The sequence below is a fragment of the Myotis davidii genome, unplaced genomic scaffold, assembly GCF_000327345.1.
Source record: "Myotis davidii unplaced genomic scaffold, ASM32734v1 scaffold88, whole genome shotgun sequence".
In the NCBI taxonomy this organism is placed as follows: domain Eukaryota; kingdom Metazoa; phylum Chordata; class Mammalia; order Chiroptera; family Vespertilionidae; genus Myotis; species Myotis davidii.
In genome coordinates this window covers 2,083,419-2,105,116 of record NW_006300377.1, presented here as the reverse complement: position 1 = coordinate 2,105,116, position 21,698 = coordinate 2,083,419, and the positions used below count along the sequence as shown (strand labels likewise).

The following is a 21,698-nucleotide window of genomic DNA, read 5'->3' as shown; positions in this document are numbered from 1 at the left end:
CAATTTTATTGAAGGAAATAACTAAAGCTCTATTTTTTGGGTCTGAGCTTTTCCTAATTAAAAGTCTATAATCCTTTATTCCTTTCTGTCCAGCCTTACCCCACTGCTCTATTTCTAAATGAGGCCCCATTTAATTGCTTCCTGTTGACCACATCTATGCTTTGCACATACACTGTGCCTTGTCGAGAAGGCCCTCTCCTGCGGCCTTTTACCACTTTCCATATCCCTTTGCACATGCTCCCTCTTCCAAGAAGCCCTCCCTGATAGCCTCCAATTCTAAACTCCCACGAGTTTTGCTCTGTCCTGTGGTAAGATCCTAGCCTACTCAGTTTGAATAGCAGGATGTGTGGCCATGTGACTTTTTGTCTTATCTGCTTATTTACCTGTGAGTTTCTAAGCACAGTTGGGACTGTAGCTGATACACTTTTTCCACTTCTCAATTTTTAATCCCCATCTCAGCCTCTGTACTATTTGTTAATTAATAATGTTTCCCTCTGAGGGGTTACTCCTTAGGTCCCTGTGGATATTTACACATTAGAATGTGAACCAACTTATCACTTTCCTTCCTCTGATGGGGCAGGACAGAAAGGGAGGCTGGGGTCCTAAAGACCAGCACTAAAGACCCTTTTGCTAAGCTGACAGGAGGATACCTCTGAGACTCTGTCCCAAGGCAATGCCCCTAGGCAGCTAACCACTGGCTTGGTCCAGATTCATCCATCCATCCATCCATTATTTATCAGATCCACCAAGCATTGGGGAATACAGGCAGAGAGGGAAGTAGACACTAATCAAATTGTTTACTAAATGGCAGCTGTTAACAACTATCTCTGACTTCACTAATCCTAGAATAGAAACCAGGAACCAAGTTGAAATCAGACTGCAAAGAGGAGAGGACTAATATGGGTGGAACCCCAGCTTCTAAATGTTTCTGCGCATGTCCAAGTCTGGGGACGGTGGGAAACGCTTCATGATGTTGCTTACTCCAGTATTTCTCCTTCTAACAGCATCCTCACACCCAACTATTGACACTTGGAGCACAAGGATTCAATGAACCTCAGAACCTGGGAAAGCTAGGGAGGAGGAGCCTATTACAAAGGATTGCTTACACAGGACATTTCTTTTGTACATTTCTGAGTGTGTGGGCTAAGAACTTGCTTAGCTCTTAAGGCAGAGATAAGAAGAAACAGGCACCCCAGTTCCCTGGAGCCCTCTCAGTTGAGGAGCACAACAAAAGAGAGAGCTATCTGGGATGGTGCAGAGGGACTGATATGTATTTGCTCAAGACCTACTGTGCACCAGCCTGGCATGCAGAGGTGAGCAAGAGACCCAGCCCCTGCTCTTATGGAGCTTCTGGTAGAGGGAGACCCTTTTGGGGCATGAGGATAGGACTCTGAGTAGGGTGGGAATGGAGCCTGGCACCCTAGAGAGTCCCTTTTAATCTTGAAGTTCTAGGATCCTCTATAATGTTGGCATAACAGGGTTGAAGTGGGCTTTTGATTCTCAAAGTTGGCCTCCCCGAAACTTTTCCCTTCAAAACACAATGCTTTTGGGGAGGCTCTGTTATGAACCCAAAGTCATCACCATTGTTCAGAATGCATTTGGAACTGCTCTCTGGGACTGGCCCCTGGTGCTTGCAGTGGATTCTTGGGAAGAACTTGAAGGTCAATGGAGGCAAATGTTCCTTTGGCTTTTGGCGGCAAGTTGAATGAGAGCATTAGTTACTGGGGGGATCAAGGTGTTTGCAGCCAGGGCTTGTTCCATCGACTAGAAATTTTTCAGGATTGACAAGGAAGCCAATCATAGGGCCACAGGCCCTCTTTCTTCCTCAAGAACCAATCAGATTGTCCCCACCAGCCTTTCTCCTTTCTGCTATAATGGGGTTAAGGAGTGGGGACATCTTTGGTATTCTTTGCCTACAGCAGCAAGACAACTGGTCAACCTGACCTTCTTCATGGGGAATTCTAATGAGTGTTCTCCTTTTAGCTTCAAGAAGGCCGGTGTTCTCCACTTCAGTTTTGTTTAAGGCGAGAAACACTACATTTCACCATTTGTGCTTTTCCCCTGAAAAAGGCATTATTTTGTTCAAGTTCTCCTGAAAGAGCAGAGCAGATGTCAAGCCTTTGCCGTTTCAGTTCATTACGCAGAATGAAAGGCCCAATCTTGGCAGGTTCCTCCCACTCATGCACGTTTTCTTTGAGGATGATTCATAAAACCATAGGATGTCAGAGCTGGACAGGAGAACTTCGAGAATATCTACTCCAACCCCAAATTTTTTATGGAGGGGAAACTAAGGCTCAAAGAAGGTCCAAGGTCTTTGCTTTCATATTTATAGTAATCACATCCTTGAATAACCTTCAAACTCTGACTTTTCAACACATTCATTGGTCCTGAGGGTGATTTGTTGACCCCTCCTGCCCGTGTCTCTCTCACTTGACCATGTTCCTCTCTCAGAACACTTACTCTGGCTTAATAGTTGCATCTCTCCACATGTTCATGGATTATTATCTGTTTCCTCCACTAGAGTGTCACAATCTCTATTCCAAAGGTTAGGGCGTTTCTTATCTCCATTCCAGGGAGTAAAGATTATGTAGCTTAAGCATGATTGTTCATAGTTAAAGTGATTAATTACCCGCCTGGCCCTTAGTTAAGGGGTTTTATTCCCTCCCTAACTTCAGGGGGAAATCCCTACCTGGGGAAACAACCTTTCTCAGAGAGGTGACCTTGGTTAAAACACAGCGCCAAGAAGGTGAGCAAACATATTAAGAACAGTATGCCATATATGCCAGGTCTCTTGAAACAGCAAGGATGGACTGGCTCCCGGCACTGCTGTGTATTCACAGCACCTGGCATGAGACCTAACTTAATAAATTTATTGAATAAATGAATAACTTGATCAATGGGAACACTGGAGGTTTAGGAGCTTACTGCATGGTCTGCCACATGGCAGTTTTCGGGGGTGGGGACACTGAATCACAGGTGGTGTCTGCTGATGACCCACCAGCCAATCACCACACTTACCCATCAGCACTGTAGCCACTGACAACTTCGGAACAGCCCATATATATCTAAAGAGATGGGTACAGGTGCTAGAAAATTCCTAAGTGTTGACCGAGGGGTCATTGCCTGCGGTTAACACACAGACCTCCTGGATTCCTGATGGTGAGGAATGAAGCCTGTGTCTTTCCCAGGCCTCGGAGAATGGCTGATTCCTGAGTCCTGGCAGAAGGTCAGCATGTTCCATTGATTCAGTTACTCCCGCATCTCTAGTCACCGTCCAGGTCTGGTATGGCACGGGTGCTTGGAACAGACCTTCCTGCTGTGACTAACCTCACACAGGTGCAAGCTGACAGCATCTCACCTCCTGCCACCTGGGCCCTTCTTGTCCCCATGACTTCCCAGGGACACTGCTGTAGGGTCCCGATTGGCTCCCATGCCTCCATGCCAAGCCCAGAAATGCATGGGAGTCAGGAGTCAGTTAATAAGCCTGTTCCCCTCACTCCAAGAGATGGTCCTGAGACACATTTTGCAAGGCTTTTCTGGGGCGCAGACTTGTGGATCTAGCCATTAGTTGTACTCAGTGGCAATGGCTCAGTAATGTGTCCTCATATTGGCTTCCCCTCCCTCCTGCTCCACTTTCCTGCCTGTCACTCTCTGCCCACATCACACCCCGTTACTAAGCAGTGGCATCTGAGCCTATGCCTCCAGCTCTGCCCTCTAGGAGCCCAGGCTGAGACTTTGCTCCTCGAAGTTTTGTGGAATGAATGAAGGGACAGATGAGCCTCAGGAGTGTAAGCGTGGTCTGGGGGCTCTCTCTGACCTCAGTTTCCCTCCAATACCTCCTTCACCCCTGAAGCTCTATTGCTACCTTGCACCTTGTCTTTTCTTGAACTTGGTTGTCTGAACCTTCACCCCTGCCAGGCTCTTTTCAGGCCTTTCCCAGGCTGGTCTCTAGCAGCTGACAGTTCTTTGGTGAACCTCAATGCGGCCAAGGCCTTCCTGAATTCCTCACCTGCTTACTGGTCATCCTCAGGCAGATCCTCAGCTTCTCCAGAGCTCTGATCAATCTGGCTGCCAATAAGAGTCCACCTTTGCAGTCCATCCATATTCCCTACCCTCAAATGCCCTGTCCCATTCAGGATTCTGACCTGCCCCAGGTGAGCTCCCAGCATGCCTTGCTTCAAAGTGCATTGCCCCAGCCTGAAGGAGGAGGCTTGGCAGAGCCTTTCCTGGCCACACAAACAGGGGTTTGAGAACCCTTCCAACACCAATGCATGCGGGCCAGGACTTGGATCCGGTTCCTGGTTTCAAGGTAGAAGACATAATAATGGGTGATGGGGTCGTGTCCTGACACCAGTGATGATGATGATGATGATGATGATGATGAGAGAGAGAGAGGGAGAGAGAGAGATGGAGTGATGGATGGGGTGATCGCATTTGTTGATCCCAGAGTTGGAGGTGGTTTGGGGGAAGGCGAGTGTGTTTGGGGGCACTCTCCAGGTGCCCCATCTTCCTCCACAACCCTGGCTCCTGGGAGGCCATGTGGCATGGGGCAGAGGTGAGCAGGGTGTCAGGGAAGGACTTCTTAAGTCCTGCTGGTCGGAGGCTCCACCCAGGGCCTCGGAATGGGCCTCTGGGGCAGATCCTTGCAAAGTTAGCATTCATCATTTTTACGTCTACGATCAGATCCCTAATAAGAAAGTAATAATATTGCCGAGCCTTTACCACGTTTTCTATGAGCTACTGAGAAGACTAATTATCTGACGACACTAATAAATGGTTATGGTGATATTAAAATTGGCACCAAGCTAGGATTAATGGACTCATCAGTTGTAGGGACTCTGGTTTAACAAGGTCACCTGCATGTCCCATCAGAGCCTATGGCCTCTATGGAGACGGGGCTGCCCGGGGGCCATGGATGAGGCCTCCTTCTTTCTCCAGCCAAGGGTCAACTTGGGAAGGTCTGGCTGCTGCGGGATTTTCTGACCCACCCGCTTGCAAACAGCTCTTCAGAGCTCTCTGACTGCTGGAGATTGTGGTGACAAGACCGGCCTCTGCCCTGCTCGCTTCCGCATGTGGCTTCCCCTCCATGTGATCTGACTTCCTCCCCTGCCCAGCTCACCTCTGCAAACAGCAGGCTCGGAACCAGTGGAAGCCCCCCACTCCGCAGCCCTGCTCACAAGTGTATGGGGCTCCACAATGGAGATGCCTCTGGGCCCTGCTGACTAATTTCCATAATAATTAGTTATTACTAACAAAGGTGACAACACCACACCCTTCCGTTTAGACTGAATTCCACAACCCGGGAGCTGCTTCCCTGGCAGTTGTCTCTGAGGAGCAGCACAACCAGCTGGGAAGAAGGCAGGGCAGGTAAGGTTACTCTCAGTGAGTTAGGTCATGAGCTCAGGGAGATCATGGGACTTCCTGAAGCCCCCTCCCCAGCCTCAGTAAAAAAAAAAATAAAAAAAATAAGAGCAAGTACTGACACAGTGCCAACTATGTGTGAACTTGGTCCTCACAGCAGCCTTCTGGCGGGAGGTTCTATTATTATCACTCCCATTGTACAGAGGAGGAAACTGAGGCACAGAGAGGTTAAGGAACTTGTCCAGGAACACACAGCTAATAAGTGGCAGAGTGGGAATCAAGCCCAGTGGAGTTCATGTTCTCTACCATTAGCCTCTCCCATCAGGCCTTCCCTGGGGGTTACTTCCTGGGGCCCAGGAAATGGTCACGCTCTGCCAGAGCCTTCTTGCTCTGAGCTCCAGCCCCAACCCACATCCTCCCGCCCTGCTCCAACCTCCAAGGTCCCCATGTGGCAGCCCCTCCAACAGGTGCAGGAAGACTAATGAGGCCCTGTTGCTGCCTGCCCTGCCCTGAGAGGCACAGTGAGAAGAATCCCTTTGGCTGGTACTTTTCACGTTGCAAAGACCAACTGCATGAGCCTCTCTCTGCCCCGGCTCTCTGCAGAGGTCAGAGCACAGGGCTTCGGAGGTGGAGGGCCTCCAAAGACGGGTTACTGTGGGGCCTTCACCTCCCTCTGCCTCAGCTTCCCGGTCTGTACCAGGGATGGTGGCAACAGTCCCTACCTCACTGCCATGTCAGGATAAAGGAGAGAAGGAACACAAGGGGTTTAGTACAGGTCAGGTTCTTGCCTTCCTTAGCAGGCCTTTGATCGAGAACGCTTCTGGAGAGTGGAGGGCCCTGAGCTGGAAGGCAGGTGATGTATGTGCCAGGTGAGCCTGTATAAGTGGTGCCTCATTTATTGCCGCAACAACTGTAGGAGCTACGGTAGTTACTGATTACTCCCTTTAGGAAGTGAACAAATTGAGGCTCAGTGATGTTGATGAACTTACCTGTTGCTCATCTATCAACTGGTAAAGCCAGGACTTGAACCTTGGCCCAGAGGTCCACAGCCTGGGCTCCTAACCATGGCGATGTGTGTGCTGAGGGCTGGCTGTGGGCAGGCCCTGCACCTAGTACTTCATGCCCTGTATCAACAATTCTATGAGGAGGGAGGATTACACCTATTGACAGAGAAGGAAGCCACTGGAGAAGTCCAGTGACATTCCTGTTTATATAGCCAACGAATGAAGAAACGGGATTTGAACTGAGGGCCTCCTGACTCCCCTGACTGTGGTGCCCCTAAACTGTATTTTCTTCATCTTCCCCCCAGTGTCCCACAAACCCAGTGCCCTCCCACCACCTGCTCACTCCTCTCTCAAAAGTTCCGTCTGTTGCTGCTGCTCCTTGTTCCCCTGGGTCCTCTCCCATCTCAGACTGAGTATGAATCTGACTCCTTGGTACCTCCCAGCTGAGCCTTGCTCATCCCTTCATCCCAGTCCTTGGCTTCCTGGACCACCCGTCTGCCCACTGGACCCAAAGTCACTCAGGACAGTGAAGGATCTGTCTCGGCATCCAGGGTTTGGGGAGGTGCTCTGCATGCCAGCTCACCCACATGGCTGGGACATCCTTTGGTAGCTCTTAAAGGAACAGAAGGCAGCTCATCAAAGACTCTGGTGGGAATGGCTCTGAGTGGGATGGGCTGGTGTGTGTGTGCTTACATGGAGGGGAGTATCTGGGAGTTGGGAGCATGAACAAGGCAGGCCAGAGGGAGTTCCTCACTCCTCCCTCCCCACAGCCTGTGACTCCATCTCTCCTGCCCCCAGGGCCCTCGTCTGCCAGATGCCCCACCCTGATGTGCCAACGGGACTTGGCCAAGCCTTCCAGGGGTCCTCAGCCCCACTTACATGGTCAATGAGCTCCTTGATCATGCCGTTCCACTGGCCCTTGTCGTCCTGCGCCCCGTACTTGCCGTCCTCCACCAGCCGGATCTCGTAGGAGAAGCCCAGGATGTGGGCCAGTTCCTTGAGCAGGTCAATGCAGTAGCCCTCGAACCGGTCATTCCCAAACAGGGTCCTGTCAGACTTCCGGAACATGACAAAGGGCTCCTCCTGCAGGGCAGACAGGAGAGGAGCTGAGGAAGGCTGAGTGGGTTGGGGGAGGCCGGCTGCTGGGGCTGGAGAGCTTGGGCTGAAACCTCTGCTCCTGTGTTTTAACAGATTCCTCTGGGCGGCTTAGATGGAGGCCTGCTAAGTCAGGGAGGAAAAGGACATTTCCTGAGAGCCGATGTTGTGCCTTCCGGATGGCCACCTACGGGTATCCCTGGCAAGACGAGGGGGCTCAGGTGGTATTTACTGATTAACTGTCCAATGGTTGCAGAGCTAGGAAGCAGTGGACTAGGTATTTGAACTCCAAACTGTCTGGTTGTGGGTCACACGCTCTGTCTCCCACAACACAGGCCAGTGGTTCCGAGTGTGGTCCCTAGACCAGCAGCATCACCATCACCTGGGAGCTTCTCAGAATTACACATTCACAGGCCCCACCCAGACCACTGACCCAGACACTCGGGGCGGGGCCGGGGCTGGCGACCTATGTTGTAAGAAGCCCTCTGGGGATTCTGACGCTGGCTCAAGTGTGCACACTGCTGTCATCAGGCATCTCCCCTGCTGTCTCTCCCAGCTCCCATTTAAAAGATTAGATCTACATGCTCCCTGATACCGCTCTCTTTCCAAGGATCTCAGTCCCCAGAGTCCGGGTCTGCCAGGTGAGTGACTCCTGATAACCGCGATAGCTTGCATTTGTTTGTTGACGTGTGGGGCACTCGTAAATCAACAAATGAGATAGTGTTGGTGGAGGGCCTAGGAGGGGGCCCAGCAGAGCAGGAGGCTCAAAAGGCAGTAGCTGATATTGCCTCATTTAACCTTGATTTCAACCTTTTGGAGTCGGTACTCACAATCCTGTTTTATAGGTGCAGAAGGTGAATTCACTAGGATGAGTGATAGGTGAGCTCAGCCGTCCTCTAGAGAGAGGACCTGAACTCAGGTTGGTGCAACCGCAGAGCCTGAGCTCTTAGCCACCGCATCGTGTCAGAGGCCCTGAGTCCCAAGGGGTCTCTCCCCGGAGGGCAGGGGTCCTCGGAAGGTAGCTATGGGGCCAGAGCACAGGTGACAAGCTGTCCCATGTCAGGCTCCCTCCCTCCCTGGTGATGGGGAGTCAGTGAAGGGCTTTGAACAGGGCATGGCTCTGGTTTCTCACTTAGAAACAACCCCTTGGCAGCCCTGCCAAGAATAACAGGGAGAAGAGGCAGGGAAAATAGTGGGAAGTAGCTATTGACCTCATCCAGTCTGAGAGACACAGAGTGAGGAACTGTGGGATCTGACGTGTCGGAATCCAGGACCATACAGTGTCCCAGAGTCCAGTCTTCCATGCAAGTTTGTTTCTGCTGGTCCCACCTGCCCAGCTTCACTTACACATCTCCATCCGGAGTCTGTGGTGAATAAGCTGAACGCTTAGCAAACTCAACATGTCTCAATCTTCCTCCTGTACATACACCACGCACTAATTTCAACTCTTTCTCAGGCTGTTTGATTTAAGCCTCACAATCTTACAAGGTAGATGACAGTGTCCGCATTTGATAGATAAGGAAACTGAGGCCCAGAGAAGGTCAATAAGTTGCCCAAGGTTGCCCAGGAGTTGAACTGCAGTCTGATGGGATTCCGTTCCAATCTTCCAGCTTCTTTCTAAGCCTTAACCTTCTCCAAAGCCATCTCGGCACCCCCAAATGTCGGAGTGCCCCAAACCTTCAGCTGATGGGTGATATTCCTCACTAGCCCACTAGCTGAAAGAATGCATTTGTATTGAAAAAACTTATGAACACAAGCCCACAAGAAGGGCACACACGTGATATGCAGGTATCTCATTATTCTCTCAACTGGTGTGGCCATGCCTCTGACATGTGGGCCTCTGGAGTGGGGTCAGCAATGAAAGGCTCAGGCAAAGACCCTCATCGGAGGCCCTTGGGTGCAGAAACCCACCAGCAACCTCTTGCCAGGCTCCGCTGTTACAGGTGGGCTTGATCCTCTGGCCTGGGTTCCCGGCCACACTGCCTTTCAAACCCCACCCCACCCCGTGACTGATTTACTCTAGATTTCAAGAGTCCTTTGGGATGCTTCAGAGAAAGAGCTGGGGAGTGTCTGAGTCCCCAAGAGGTTCCTGTCTCTCCAGGGATTCTGAGAAAACTACTTCTCAGTCTAATCCGGTGGAAGCTGGGTCCTTTGGCGAGGCGCCACGCTCAACCTCGGTGCTGTCTGTCTCCACACTCCAACGAAGTGGGCAGACCACAAGATTGGAGAACGAAATCCAGGGGTGTGGAGAAGGTGCAGGTACGGGAGACGGTGCTGGGGCTACCTGGAGGAAAGGCGACGTTGGCTAGTGCACACGTCACCTTTTGTGCTAATCAGTCTCAGGGAAGGTGCTGTCTGGAACCCTGGCATGGGGGTGGGGCCGGTTTCAGGCCCAACTTATCCTTCTGGTCAGATGCTCTTGCGCAGTGAACAAACTGGCCCACGTACCTGGTGGCCCTACTGTTGGCCCCAGAAAACAACTGAAGAGAAAGTGCCATTTTTCCCAGGGGGTCACCAACCACACTAGATTCCCAGGCACTATGCACCTCCTTCTGTAAAATGGGGATAACAGTAGAACCTACTGTATCAGGTTGTAATGAGGATTAAAGGAGTCAAACTATGAAAAGCACTTAGGACAGTGCCTGGCAAATGGAAGCTGCCATTATTATTTTTATCTATAATAATAAAAGCATAATATGCTAATGAACCAAGCAGCCGAACGTCCTTCTGGACGACCTTCCAGATGAAGCCAGGGCTGCGAGGGCCAAGGCAAGCCTCCGAGGCTGTGAGAGTCAAGCCCCCTGCACAAGTTTCGTGCATCTGGCCTCTAGTTGTTAATATAATTATTACCTTCTGTCTGTGTACTGGGTGGCCGGTTACCACAGTGACCTTTCTAGCCTAGAGAGCATGCCCAATGTCACCGAAAGTTAAAAATCATAGCTGGCAGCGGAAATCCATTTTGGGAAAGGCCCCAGGTAGCTCACTTCCTGACCCTCTCTCCACGCCTGCCCCTCCCTGCCCTATCCTCTAAAATTAGCACTTCATTTGTGAAGCCACCACAGCCCCCAATCTATATATCTCCATATAAATACGCTGCCTTCGGAGCAGCTGTAAAATGCCATTAATTTTGGGAAGTGCTTTGCGGATGGCATACATATTTAACAGCCAAAGCCCAGAGCATTAAAATGGTGCTCGCCTTGGTAATGTGTCTCTAGACCTCAACATTTCCTAGGGGGTAATTCTGAACTCCGCCAACTACTTATTCATGGACTATTTCACAATTTATTACTGCAAATGTCCAGACAGCCAATTCACAAGCTCTCTGGGCTGCTAATCGATTGCTCGGTGAAGGTGCCCTCAATTTCATAACTTCACGCTCTCCTATTGCTTTGGGAGCACGGCTAAAGGAGCAGGGGTAATATTTCTCTTCAACAAGTCACAGGAAACGGAGGTCCAGAAAAGTAACCTTTCTGACTTTTCGTTGCCAGGGCTCTTAGTCTAGTTTGTCTCCGATCACTTATACCGACGTGAGAGTCGGGCCCCGTGCTAAGCTTCTCCCTGAGACAGGACCTGTGGCGTTAGAAAGGGGCCTTTGGGGGAGGATCCAGGGGTCATCTGCCTAACAACTATGTTCCCACTCTCCTTTCTGACTTAGGTGCTATCCACACACATGTACATACACTATCCACACAGAATGTGCACAGATGTGCACACCATGCCACTGGCACAAACATGCCACATTCTCAAATATTCTGTCTGTCTAGCCCTGCTCGGACAAAGAAGCCAAGGACCCTGGACCCAAGGCCTTGGTTCTGCCTGTTAAAACCAGGACAGAGTACTGGGTGTCCTGCCCTCGCTGCAGGGGGCAGCCTGGAGTGGTCCCTGGCCTGGGATGGTTCTCCCAGCCCACATCCCGGCCTTCCTTCTCTCCAGTTGCTGGAGACCACAGTCCGCCTGCCTGGCCACTGAGTCTATGTGGGTCATGATGTGCACACGGCACACATACACCCGTAACCAGACACCCATATCCAGACACCCGTGCATACGGTCCCATACCCACACACGTGCTGATGTGCATACTGACATGACTGCTCACTTCAGCAGCCAAAAGAACACTGAACCTTCAAAAGCAGGGCCCCGGGAATGAGTTGGGCGTGTTTTCGCAGTGTGTGAGCTGAGGTTTGGGTGGATGAATTTTTCATGAATTCATGGAAGAGCTGAACCAGGACAGAGGCAGCGGCTGGGCAGGGAGCGGGCGGGAGGGCAGGCTTCCAGGCTCCTGCTGCAGCCGCTTTGGCCTCAGGAATGAGGAAGGCTGCCTGCAGCAAGGAGGGGCCAGAGAGGGTGGGGTCAGGGCTCTGCCCATCTGTGTCCAGGCTAAGGTGTCCCTAGCAACTAACCCTGGGCTCTCGGATAGGGAGAAGGTAGCACACACAGAGATGCTTCCTTCAGCCACATCAAGATTCTAGAGGTCTCAGGGCCAGCTCTGTTCATGAGGGGCAAACAGTCGGATCTTCCTGTACTCTTGCGTTTACCTGCCTGTCACTCAAAGCATTGTTGCCCTGGCAACACACTTCCAGAAGGGCAGGGGCCCAGTGCTCTCAGCGGGTGATGCTGGCCCTGTTTTCAGGCTGCCAAAGCACAGGGCTGGGTTTTCAGCCAGAGCAGCTAGGGCTGGGCCTCTGCCCACACCTGGCACAGCTGCCCCAAAGAGCTCAAGCCCGGGGCACTCCAGGTCGGGGACATGTGAGCCACACTGAGACTTTCTGGAAGGTCTGGGCCAGCTCTAGGTCTTCGGACTAGTCTTTGTGTGGGAGTGGGCATCTCAGTCTCTTGGAAGACTCCGAGGAAGGACATCTGGGTCAGCAGACATGTGAGCGGTCAAGGCCACGGGGCCAGGGCTAGGGAATAATCGTGGTGTCAGGGCCAGGAGCTCAGATGTTGGCCAAGGCAGGGGATGAGGTGGTGGCTGGGACCTGGAGTTTTACCTCTAGGTAGGAGATTAGAGCTATGAGACTAAAGCTATGAGGACCTCGCCTTCTGGGGCCAGTCAGGAAACAACTAGATAAGAGGCATCCACATGTAAACAATAGAGAGTGGTGGGGTCTATGGAGAGCCAGGGAATGCCCACCGGGTCTGGAAGGCATTCAAGTGCAAGTTCAAAGTTTATAATGCACCCTGTGCTAGAGATAACCTCTGTGACTGTGGTCAGGGGTCAGTCTGCAGTGAGGCTCAGGGACAGAAGCAGAGGTTTTCTCTAGAACTGTCATTCTGCCCGTCATAAAGCCCTGTGGAATACTGTATTAAGCCTGTGCCTCCTGGGGACTGGATTTGTACTCAATAATAATATGAATTAAGAACAACAGCAGCTATCACTTAGTGCACACTCTGTGCCATTTGTACTTAATAATCATTATTCCTCTCATCTCTAGGAAGTAGGTACAATCATTACCACCACTCTTTTCCATTTGGGAAACTGAGGCACAGGATGGTTAAATGATTTTCCAGGTCACAGAGCTTGTGAACAGTCAAGCCAGGACTCAAACCCACAGTTCTGGGCTCTTAACCATCATCACACAGTCTTGGCCCTATCCTGCTCACACTGCTTGTCCCAAAGGGCTGGGGGGCTCATGTTGGCCTGGATGAGTGGCAGTGGGACCGATGGAGCTGTGTCCAGGCTGTGGGCCAAGAGGGGTTTCTCTCCTTCCTTGTCCCTGGGAGCCTGGGAGCCAGTGGATGCTGCAAGCGGGAGGGGCCTCTGGTGAGCCGCTGAGTACAAGTAGGTCTGCAGCTTTGCAAGAAGCTTCGAGTACTGACCAAGAAACTTCGGGAAGAACGGGGACATCTGCTGGATTTGGTCTCTGCTAGGGTAGAAAAATCTCTCGTCACCTTGCCAAAGGGACTTCTGCCCTTGAAACCAGGCTGCTGCCACTTTAATAAGAGAACCCTGTGTCTTTCAAGGTGGGTCTTGCATCATTTGGTGTATTATCTGTAGCGCCCCTCAGCTTGCTAGAATATTGTTTTGAGCCTGAGTCATCTTAGCTCATTTATCACCTCTCCTAATTTCTCAAAGCAATACTAGTTTCACCTTTTTTAATCTTGTCGTGTGAAAAGAGCCTTATTTATTGATAGCTCACGTTCCATGCAGCTCTGCTTTTAATCTTTTACCACTTTCTTATTATTTCATTTTTACCCTTTTATATTTTAGCTTTGTCACACTTTTATCCTTTTGCTTCCTGACATTCGGGATTTACATTTCTTACCATGTCTAGCTGGAGTGTTAATTATTTATTTCCCCTTTTCATCTTCCTTGATAGCGTTCCTTTTCATTTTTCTCTTTACTATTTTCCTTTTAACCTTTTTATTTTGTTCTCTTTCCAATCTCCTTTTATTTTTTATATTTTTATCCACATCAGTATTCCTTTAATTGCTCATCAGTTTTCACTCTAATCTCTTTGCTCTTTTTAATCTTTTAGAGTTTTGTGTATTTTTTCTTTTTAACAAAATTTCCCCTGTTCCTAATGAGACCTTGGGACTTACTGGTTTTAAAGTCTAATTTTTACATATTTTTTAGTTAACAAGAAGTCGATCAGTAAAGGCAGGCAGCCAGGAAATACAGGTGTCAGAAGAAGATGCCAGGGGGGCCTCACCCCAAATTGGTGGGAGTAGGTGTCTCCCCAGTCCTCTCGTTCTGGCTCAGTGGCCTGTCCAGAACCCCTGTTAGGTCCCTGTCACCTTAACATGGATCCTCTCAGTCATAACCCCGGAGACCGGGACTGAGACCCACAGGCCGCAATTGCTCCCTAGAAGCCGATGGTACCCCTGGTGTCTGCTGCTCACTGGGCCTCCTGGGAGGATGGGGTTTACATCCTTTCCCGCTCTGTGGTACACACCACCCAGCTACCAAGCACATTGCAGGTGAATCCCACCAGAGGGAGGACATAGCACCATCCAGTGGGGCTGAGCTGCCTCTGATGGGAGGTGGGTGTGGCCAGCCTGCACAAGCACTGTGGAAGGACCAGTATGGAGTGCAGCCTTACTGTATCTATGCACTCTAAACAGAGCACTTTTATTGGTTTGTTTTATAGAGAATGATCTTACCACATGGCCCTTGTAAACATCTGGCTTTATTATAAAGAGAAGCTGACCAGAGCGAGAATTGTCCTCAAAGGCTCTTTGGTCAGAATCCACCAGGCTGTGCCTGGGCTGCCTCCCCCCACCATGGCCCGGTGTGGGCCCCCAGAGCAGTTCTGTGTCCTGAGAGGGTGGGTCCTGAGCCTCTGGTCACGCTAGAGGCTGAGCTCCAGAGTACAGAGACCCCAGCAGATGCCCAAAGCCACTCCTTGGGTTGAAATGATCAGAAGGTGGCACTATTCAGTCTGGGAATGGAGGGAGGACGGCAGGTAGAGTGACTGTTGCCAAGAGCAATAGGGCAGGGGAGACCAGTGGGAGGGCCTTTGCTCAGGGGACTGAGGTGGAAGAGGTAGACCCGAGTCCTGGTTCAGACATCAGGTCAACTTCCTTTCTTCCACTCCTTCTACTCAGACTTCAGGGCTCAGGGAGTGGGTGGGTGAGATGTAAACACACAGGCCTCTGCAGGCCTGGCCACCAGGTCTCAGGCAGGCTTGAGGGCCAAGTGCTCTGGCTTTGGGAGGAGGCCTCTGGCCTGTGGCCCTGAGCAGGGCTGCTGTGTTCCAACCACCCACAGAGGGCTGTTTCGAGCAACCCTGAATGTGTCCACTTTCTAGTAACCCTCCCATTTCCCAGCCCCCCAGCAGCTTCATAGGAGATGCCTTGTCGATGCTGGGTGGGCGATGGAGGGGTCTCTCCAGCCCCGATGGCCAGCCCACCCCCAGGCCAGACAGTCCCTCCTGAAGGGCTGCAAGCTCTTACCAGCACTGTGGTGACGACGAGTGACCGATTTGTCAGAGAGTCGGTGACATTAGGACCTCGGCCTTTGGGGACCTCTGTGATATTGAGTCCCTCGGTAGGACTCCACACCCCAACCTGGATGGACAGACAGACAGAGAACAGGGTGCTGAGTCCTCATTTTCTCCATCCTGTTCCCACATCAACAAGCCCATCATCCTGATCCCATTCTTCATGGCCATGGCTAACATGTTTGAAACTAACCTTTCTGACTGCCTGCTGCCTCTCTCATCCCAGGAGCAGGTCCCTCAGTGGGTGAGTCTCCTGAATTCTCTCACATCCCCTTGGTGGCAAACCCTTAACAGCTGAAGGGGAGATGCAGAGGGAGAGGTGGACACAGAGGGAACTCAGTGGGAACCATCCTGGGTGGAACAGATGCCATGAGGAAGTCAGGGTCAAGGTCAGACCCTCCCCTGGGACAGTTACTCGGAGCCTGGTGGGCCTCCCTGGAAGACCCAGGCAGCCAGCTGCTCTCTCACTGGGTCTCAGCCCCGGCGGCAGCTCCAGAGCCCAGGACAGGACCCGGAGCGAGGGAGGGAGATGTTCATAGTACCTGTGGAACAAGTGCAGGGACAATGACATGGGTCACATACAGGACGGCAGGCTGGGCAGGAGACTGGTCTTGGTAGCTGTTTGGGGGATGCCAGAACAGAGTGTGTGACCCTCACTGGGGGCCTTAGATGCTGCAGGGATTTGTGGTTTTATTTCCAAAATTGGCAGATACCCTGGGCAAGGCAGCTTAATCTCTGTCCACACAGTGCCCTTGTTGCTATCAGGCCTGAGCCCGAGGGAGGCAAGGGAAGATCAAGTTTGCAAATCATTCTAAAGCCCAGGGCCTCTTAAAGGTCCTTTTGGATCCAACTCTGCCCTGCCCTGCCCCAATCTCAGCTCTTCTCTCTCAAGGGCGATTTCAGCACGTCCACCCTGTCCTTGGCCCAGCTGGGGGTTCCTCAGAAACTTAATCAATTAAACAGAGAAGCTGAGTGCAAACATCCCATTAAGAGAGCTGTGCCAGGAAGATAGCAGCGAGATGCGTAATTATGCTCGGGTAATTCTGCCTTAATCCTCCCAAAGCCACTGGCTGGAGCTGGCTGGATCAGCTATGACCCAGCTTAGCACACAGAAGTGACGGTATGGGAGGCAGAGTGGCTGTGTTGGGGGCTCAGTGCCTTCTCCAGGCAGGATCTGTCTTCGCAGACCCCCCAGGGCAAGAGGAGAGGAGACAAGGAGACAGCCTGGAAGATGCTCTTCTCTCCAGTGGCCCGAACCCAGCATGAGGGGCCCTAGCAGCATGCCTGGGTGCAGGGGCTGCTCAACAAACATCTGTCTAGAGGCCAAACAGCAGGAATCTGTGCCCTAGGAAGCATCTATTGAGCTCCAACGGCATGCCCTGCTAGACACCAGCTGCCACGGGGATGTGAGACAGTAAGGCCTGGGGGGTGTGGGGGCGTGGAGGACCCAGCCTGCAGGGGCCTTTGCCCGGAGTCTGAGATCAGGAGCCTCTGCGGGTCCACCTCAGTCCAGGTGCAGCAGAGAGTGCTTCTCCAGTGTCAGCTGTGGCCAACTTGTGCCAGTTGCGGGTAGAAGGACGCTGTGGTGGGCCCATTGGGAAAGGGGGTTTTGATGACCAGTTACTGATGCCAGCCGCTGGCACAGGAGCGAGAAGTGGGGCATGCATGCCATCCTTAGAATTTCAGGCTATCCTCAGAGATGGATGGCTGAGAGAGCAAAGATGACATGGCTGCTTGGATGGATCCTATATTGCAATAGTGCTGCCCGAGGAGGAAGGGAGCTCCCCAGCACAGCAGAGTTTGAATAGAAGCGGGAAGACTGCTGAATGGGAGCTCATATGCTCTGTATGATCAACTGGCCTCGAAGATGTGAGGAGCAGAGGCCACAGCCCGTCCTCAGGGACAGATGCTACATTCGGCATGAGAGAGTCGCGGAGTTCTGGTGACGTTTCCCTGGCTACCTCTCCCCAGTACAGTGACCCCGTGAATGTGTGGGAAACTCTGGAGTGAATGGAGTAAACCTTGGCCACAAGGTACAACCCAGGAGTCAGAGGCCACTCCTGCCACCAGGACTGTGGATGGCAGGGGTGAAGGCCAGAGGTGCAGGGGGGAGGGGATGTGACTGGACCATGGGAGTGCTGTTGGGGACAGTGGAGACCAGGCCTACAGAGGAAGCCTGGGGCATTTCAAAAACCTTAGAGGCTGGGAGAGGGGCGGAGCTTACTGACTCAGGACTGGGGAGCATGGGCAGGTTCAGAGCAGGGCAGAGCTGTGTGTTGGGAAGCGTCACCTGTGTGTACACTTGAATGGCTGGAGGGCTCAGGAGGGAGGTGGAAAGAAAGCCAGTCGGAGGGTCAGAATAATCTGAGGAAGAGGCCTGACCCAGGGCTGGCAGGGAGATGAGGAATCAGGGACTCCTGCAGGCCCACAGGCACCAGAGCTGGCCCTGACTTCCAGGCTTCTGCTCCTGCATTTTACACACCCCACTGCCAGGGTTGGAGAGGTGCCCTGGGGCTACCAGGGACCAGCCTGCAGTAGGATGAGAGTGTGGCTGAGCTCCGGGCCCGAGGTCCAGGGAACACTGAGAATCAGGGGCTAATGTTAGATCCCACTTCGCAGTCCCGCAGCCTGATGTCAGAACGTGCTGAAGATTCCCAGCATCAGAACTGGCCCCTTTGCAGACATTTCTACGGCAATCAGCTGGGAGTCCCCAGGCCCTGGCGGGCCTGCCTTTCTTGTCCAAACTCCCTGGAATCATACTGGCCTCAGAAACCTAGGGCAGTCCAGAAACCACATGCTTCAACCCCTCTGCAAGAGTAGGAGTCACCTCCAGTGTCCCAGACAAGCAATTGCTTTGCTTAAATTTTGCTTAAATGCCTCCAGTGACAGTGAGCTCACTACTCCCCAGGCAGGCACCTGTGGTCCTTAGAAAGTTTCCCTTACCCAAGGCTATGTCTGTCCCTCTGCCCCACACAGCCCTGCAGAGACTTAGAGTCAGAGTGTCTGCCCCACGAGCCTTCTATCCCTTTTCTACGTTAAACATCCCTGATGGCCCTTGCTCTCTTGCTCCAATGGTTTGGGTATCTGCCGTGGCCAGGCCACTGGGTTCTGCATCCCTCATGTGACCAAGGCTTCGTGTTCTCTGAAGGGCCAAGGCACAGGCCACCCCGGGTCCTGTTCAACCCTAAAGTGGCGGCTCTGATGGGCCTCGCCCCTCCCGCTCTGGCGCCCCACGCACCTTCTCCAGGCCGTCCTCCTTCAGACTGATGATGTCCAGATCGAAATCGGTCCGTAAGCCACTGGTTTTGTTGAAAACAATCCGTCCAGTTAATCCTTCCCATTGAGCCTGCCGGAGAGGAGAGGGCAGAGCGGCAATTCCTCGGGCTCATAAATCATCATTCGGTACAACTGTACAATGCTTCATTTTAATTACTCCTTGCACTGATACTGTTCCCCCAAGACCATGATTAATTAATAATCACCTCCATCATTGCTCGGGCTGTGGTGCGAGCCAGCGATTTCCATAAATTCTATTATGCTCTTTAGCCAGCTTTACATTTGCACCTTCCCGTGTACAACATCGATCTCAGGCGCGCTCACAGGAGCCCCCGCCTCGAAGCCACGAGAAGGGGAAGCCCGTGTCAGATCCCCGGGGAGGGGCGGGGAGGCAGGTGGGCAGGGCAGGCGAGACCTGCTGAGAGGCAGAGAGGCCAAGGGCCAAGTCGGCTGGGAGACCAGACTCTTGTAGTGGCCTCCAGAGAGCCAGGGAGACGGAGAAGGTCACTCCAGCCACCCCAGCCCCCACCCTGTGGCATCAGAATGCTAGAGTCAAGCACAACTGGCTGTGTGACCCTGGGCCTTTCATTGCAATCTCGGCCTCAGTTTCTTCATCTATAAAAGGGAACTAACAATAGCAGCCACCTCACCAAAGTGCAATGAGGGTGAAATGAGTGAGTCCCATAAAATATGTGAAACGGTGTCCGGCACAACCTGAGGCCTGAATGAAATGGTAGTTTTTCATGAGCATCATTCACACAGAAGCAGACAGCGGTTCTGAGCAGGTTCAGGACCCGAACTGAGACGAGCGTCATCTTCTAGACCAGAGGTGGGCAAACCACCTGCCCGATACCTCTTTTGAAAACAGTTTCTTAGCTCACGGCCTCGCACATGTGTTCACCGATATGTATAGTCGTTGGCTGCTTTTTTGCTACACCTTCGGAGCTGGATAGTTGCTACAGAGACCATCTGGCCTGCAAAGCCTTAAATATTTACTATCTGGCCCTTCGCAGGGAACGTGTGGGCCCCGAGAGTTAGCTCCGCGCGGCGCTCCGCACTGTGCACGCCACGCCACCTCCACAGCAATCCTGGGGGTGATGAGCCTGCTTTACAGATGAGGAGGCAGCCCCACAGGGGCCCCAAGCTCAGAGTGGAGAAGAGGGTGAGCCAAGCTGGAGGCAGGGTCCCAGGCCCCCCTGCCTCAGGCGGAGGGGTTTCCTCCTCTCCCTCCTCCTTGGGGTTAGGACGCAGCGGGCACACAGGTAAAAGCTGGGATGTGTGGCTTTCTGTGTCTGGGGAACAACAAGTCCATACGCCCTGGAGTCCTGGGGAACAAAGGTGAGCTGGGATTTCAGGGAGAGAGGAACCCACAGCGGCTGCCTCGCCCCGAGGGCCCAGAGCATGGACGGGAGCGGAGGTCTGACTATGAGTCCTTGCTTGGCTACACTGAGCTCGTCACTGCACACTAGGGCCAGGGTCCCTTACAGGTTCCGAGAGAGGCCCAGCCTCTCCCCAGCTGAATGGCTGCTGAAACCCTGCTTACACTCACACTTGGACGCACAAATTCACGGGTTCACAGATGCCTATCTGTTGATCTGAAAGGAAAACTCTTGGGCATCCATAGGCCCCCGAGCAGCTCGAAGGCACTAGAAAGTCATCCTGATGAGCACCCAGCAGGCAAATGGGTACATTAGCCGGAGCCCTGGGGCTCCCAGAGTCTGTCAAACAAGAGGTTAGAATGTGGGCTTTGCGCTAGGACTCTACCCTCTCTGAGCTTCAGGAAGGGAAAATTACCTACTTCACAGGCGTTCAAAGGTGAATAAGTGCTTAGCACAGGGCCTGACAGACAGTAGTCCTGACTTATCTGCAGTTTTGCTTTCCACAGTTTCAGTTACCCGCGGCCCCAAAATATTAGATGAAAAATTCCAGAAATAGACAATTCCTAAGTTTTGTTGTTGTTGATTTTTGTTGTTACTCCTCGCCCAAGGATATTTTCCCATGGATTTTTAGGGAGAGTGGAAGAGAGAGGGAAAGACATAGAGAAACATCAAAGTAAGAGAAACACATCGATTGGTTGCCTCCTGCACGAGCCCCGACCAGGGCCCAAGCCGGGGAGGAGCCTGCAACCAAGGCATGTGCCTTTTGCCGGAATCGAACCCGGGACCCTTTGGTCCACAGGCTGATGCTCTATCCATTGAGAAAAACCAGCTAGGGCAGCAATGCATATGTTTTTAATTGCTCATCATTCTGAGTAGCATCCTGAAATCCTCCCTTTCTTCAGCGTATCCGCACTGTGTACACTCCCCGCCTGTTAGTCACTTAGCAGCGGTCTGAGTTATCAGATCTACTGTCAAGCCTCCGCAGTGCACCCTATTTTACTTACTAATGGCCCCAAAGTGCAAGAGTAGCGTTGCTGATGCTGGGAATTCCGATATGCCAAAGAGAAGCGGCAAGGGCTTCCTCTAAGTGACATGGTGAACATTCTCAACTTATTAAGGAAAGGAAAAAATTATATGCTGAGTTTGCTAAGATCTATGGTAAGAACGAATCTTCTACCATGACACTGCCTAATTTACAAATTAAACTTTATCACAGTATGTATAGGGAAAGCATAGTACATGTAGGCTCGATCCTGTCTGCGGTTTCAGGCATCCTCTGGGGAGGGGTTTTGGACCGTATCCCCTGCAGATAAGGGGGGGCTACTGTATGCAGTCCTGACTAAGTGGTATATACTATAACTTCTCCTTGTTGCTTCCTTGTGGGAGCTCCACTAGGGCTGGCCCTTGGCTGCGGGGCAGGGGGTGCCCTGGGCTAAGGCCCGAGGCCTCAGTAGAAACCGTCTCAGAGGACTGATCTCTGCATGAGCTCGTTCTGTTCTCATCGCCATCCTGCCAGGTGGGTGTCACCCCTGCCCCCATTTTAAAGTCATGGGCACTGAGGCTCAAAGAGGGACTGAGCTGTGCAGGCCCCAAGCAATGGTGGTGCAGATGCCCGCTGCAGGGGCAGGGGCAGAGCTGGAGGG

The 21,698-nt window shown here is 52.2% G+C and overlaps 1 protein-coding gene across 2 annotated transcripts in view; it reads right to left on the bottom strand.

The window, feature by feature from the left end:
- The window catches only part of GRIK3 (glutamate ionotropic receptor kainate type subunit 3), a 196,611-nt gene that overhangs the window by 26,762 nt on the left and 148,151 nt on the right, over positions 1–21,698 (bottom strand). For both annotated transcript variants that reach the window (XR_001516150.1, XM_015572874.1), the window contains exons 8-10: positions 18,639–18,746; positions 15,354–15,467; positions 7,245–7,448 (exon numbers count right to left, since the gene is read on the bottom strand). Coding sequence is in view for 1 of the 2 variants with exons in the window: in XM_015572874.1 (XP_015428360.1) it covers positions 7,245–7,448; positions 15,354–15,467; positions 18,639–18,746 (426 nt within the window). In the remaining variant the exon portion in view is untranslated. The remainder of the gene's footprint in view (positions 1–7,244; positions 7,449–15,353; positions 15,468–18,638; positions 18,747–21,698) is intronic.